At 45.6% G+C, this 793-nt stretch overlaps 1 protein-coding gene across 1 annotated transcript in view; it reads right to left on the reverse strand.

The window, feature by feature from the left end:
* Positions 1–793, reverse strand: part of LOC119589391 — a 16,243-nt gene that overhangs the window by 10,418 nt on the left and 5,032 nt on the right. Inside the window, 2 exon segments of the mRNA XM_037938006.1 lie at positions 74–221; positions 548–700. Of these exon segments, the coding sequence (XP_037793934.1) occupies positions 74–221; positions 548–700 (301 nt within the window).

Raw genomic sequence — 793 nt, forward strand, 5'->3', positions numbered from 1 at the left:
TGCTTCCATTTCGAAGATGCTATTGTTCATATATCAGTTTTGACACATCAATTCACGATTTCCAATGTCATACCTTGGGTGTCCGAATCCCTCTTGGTAATAAGGATGGCTGCATCTTCGGCTTCGTTGGAATTGCAGGCGTGCAGGGACCGGAAGGCGGCAATCCGTAGCTCCGCCCCAACCGTTTCATTAAGGACCTCCCACTTTAGCCAGTTTGTGGTCTGCGGGCGCAAAGTGGTTAATGCCAAGGTCGGTCCGCGTTGGGCAAGGGGGAGACGTGAGAAAACATCTGAGGTGGTAATCGGTAAAAATGAAACAAAACTCACCTCTTCTTTTATTATTTCTATCCCCATTTCATTTCCCAGCTTATACTTCTATATTGGTAAATATCGATGCTTATCTGTCTAACATCGAGCCATTAAATCCCCCAATTATAGATGTACGTATGTAAATATAAAGCCATTAAATCTCCCACTTTCATATGCATTATATCACATTCTATACAAGGCAGATGACGACAGAGAGACACAGGCAACCACCCACTAACCTGCATAGGGCAAGGTCCTCGGCCGAGTGCGATAACGGCAGCCACACGAACCGTAGTGTTCACGTTCGCATCCCCGCCGCATGTCCTCAGGATTTCACTTACTCCTCGCCCATACACGCCCACATTACCCAGTCCTCGCATTGCCAACACCGTCTGTAGGGTTAGGTAAATCCACAGAGATTAGGATATGAGTGAAAAGAAAAGTAAGGGTTGATTTATGGAGGAAATCTATTATATTCACACGAT

The sequence above is a fragment of the Penaeus monodon genome, chromosome 25 (assembly GCF_015228065.2).
Source record: "Penaeus monodon isolate SGIC_2016 chromosome 25, NSTDA_Pmon_1, whole genome shotgun sequence".
NCBI lineage: Eukaryota > Metazoa > Arthropoda > Malacostraca > Decapoda > Penaeidae > Penaeus > Penaeus monodon.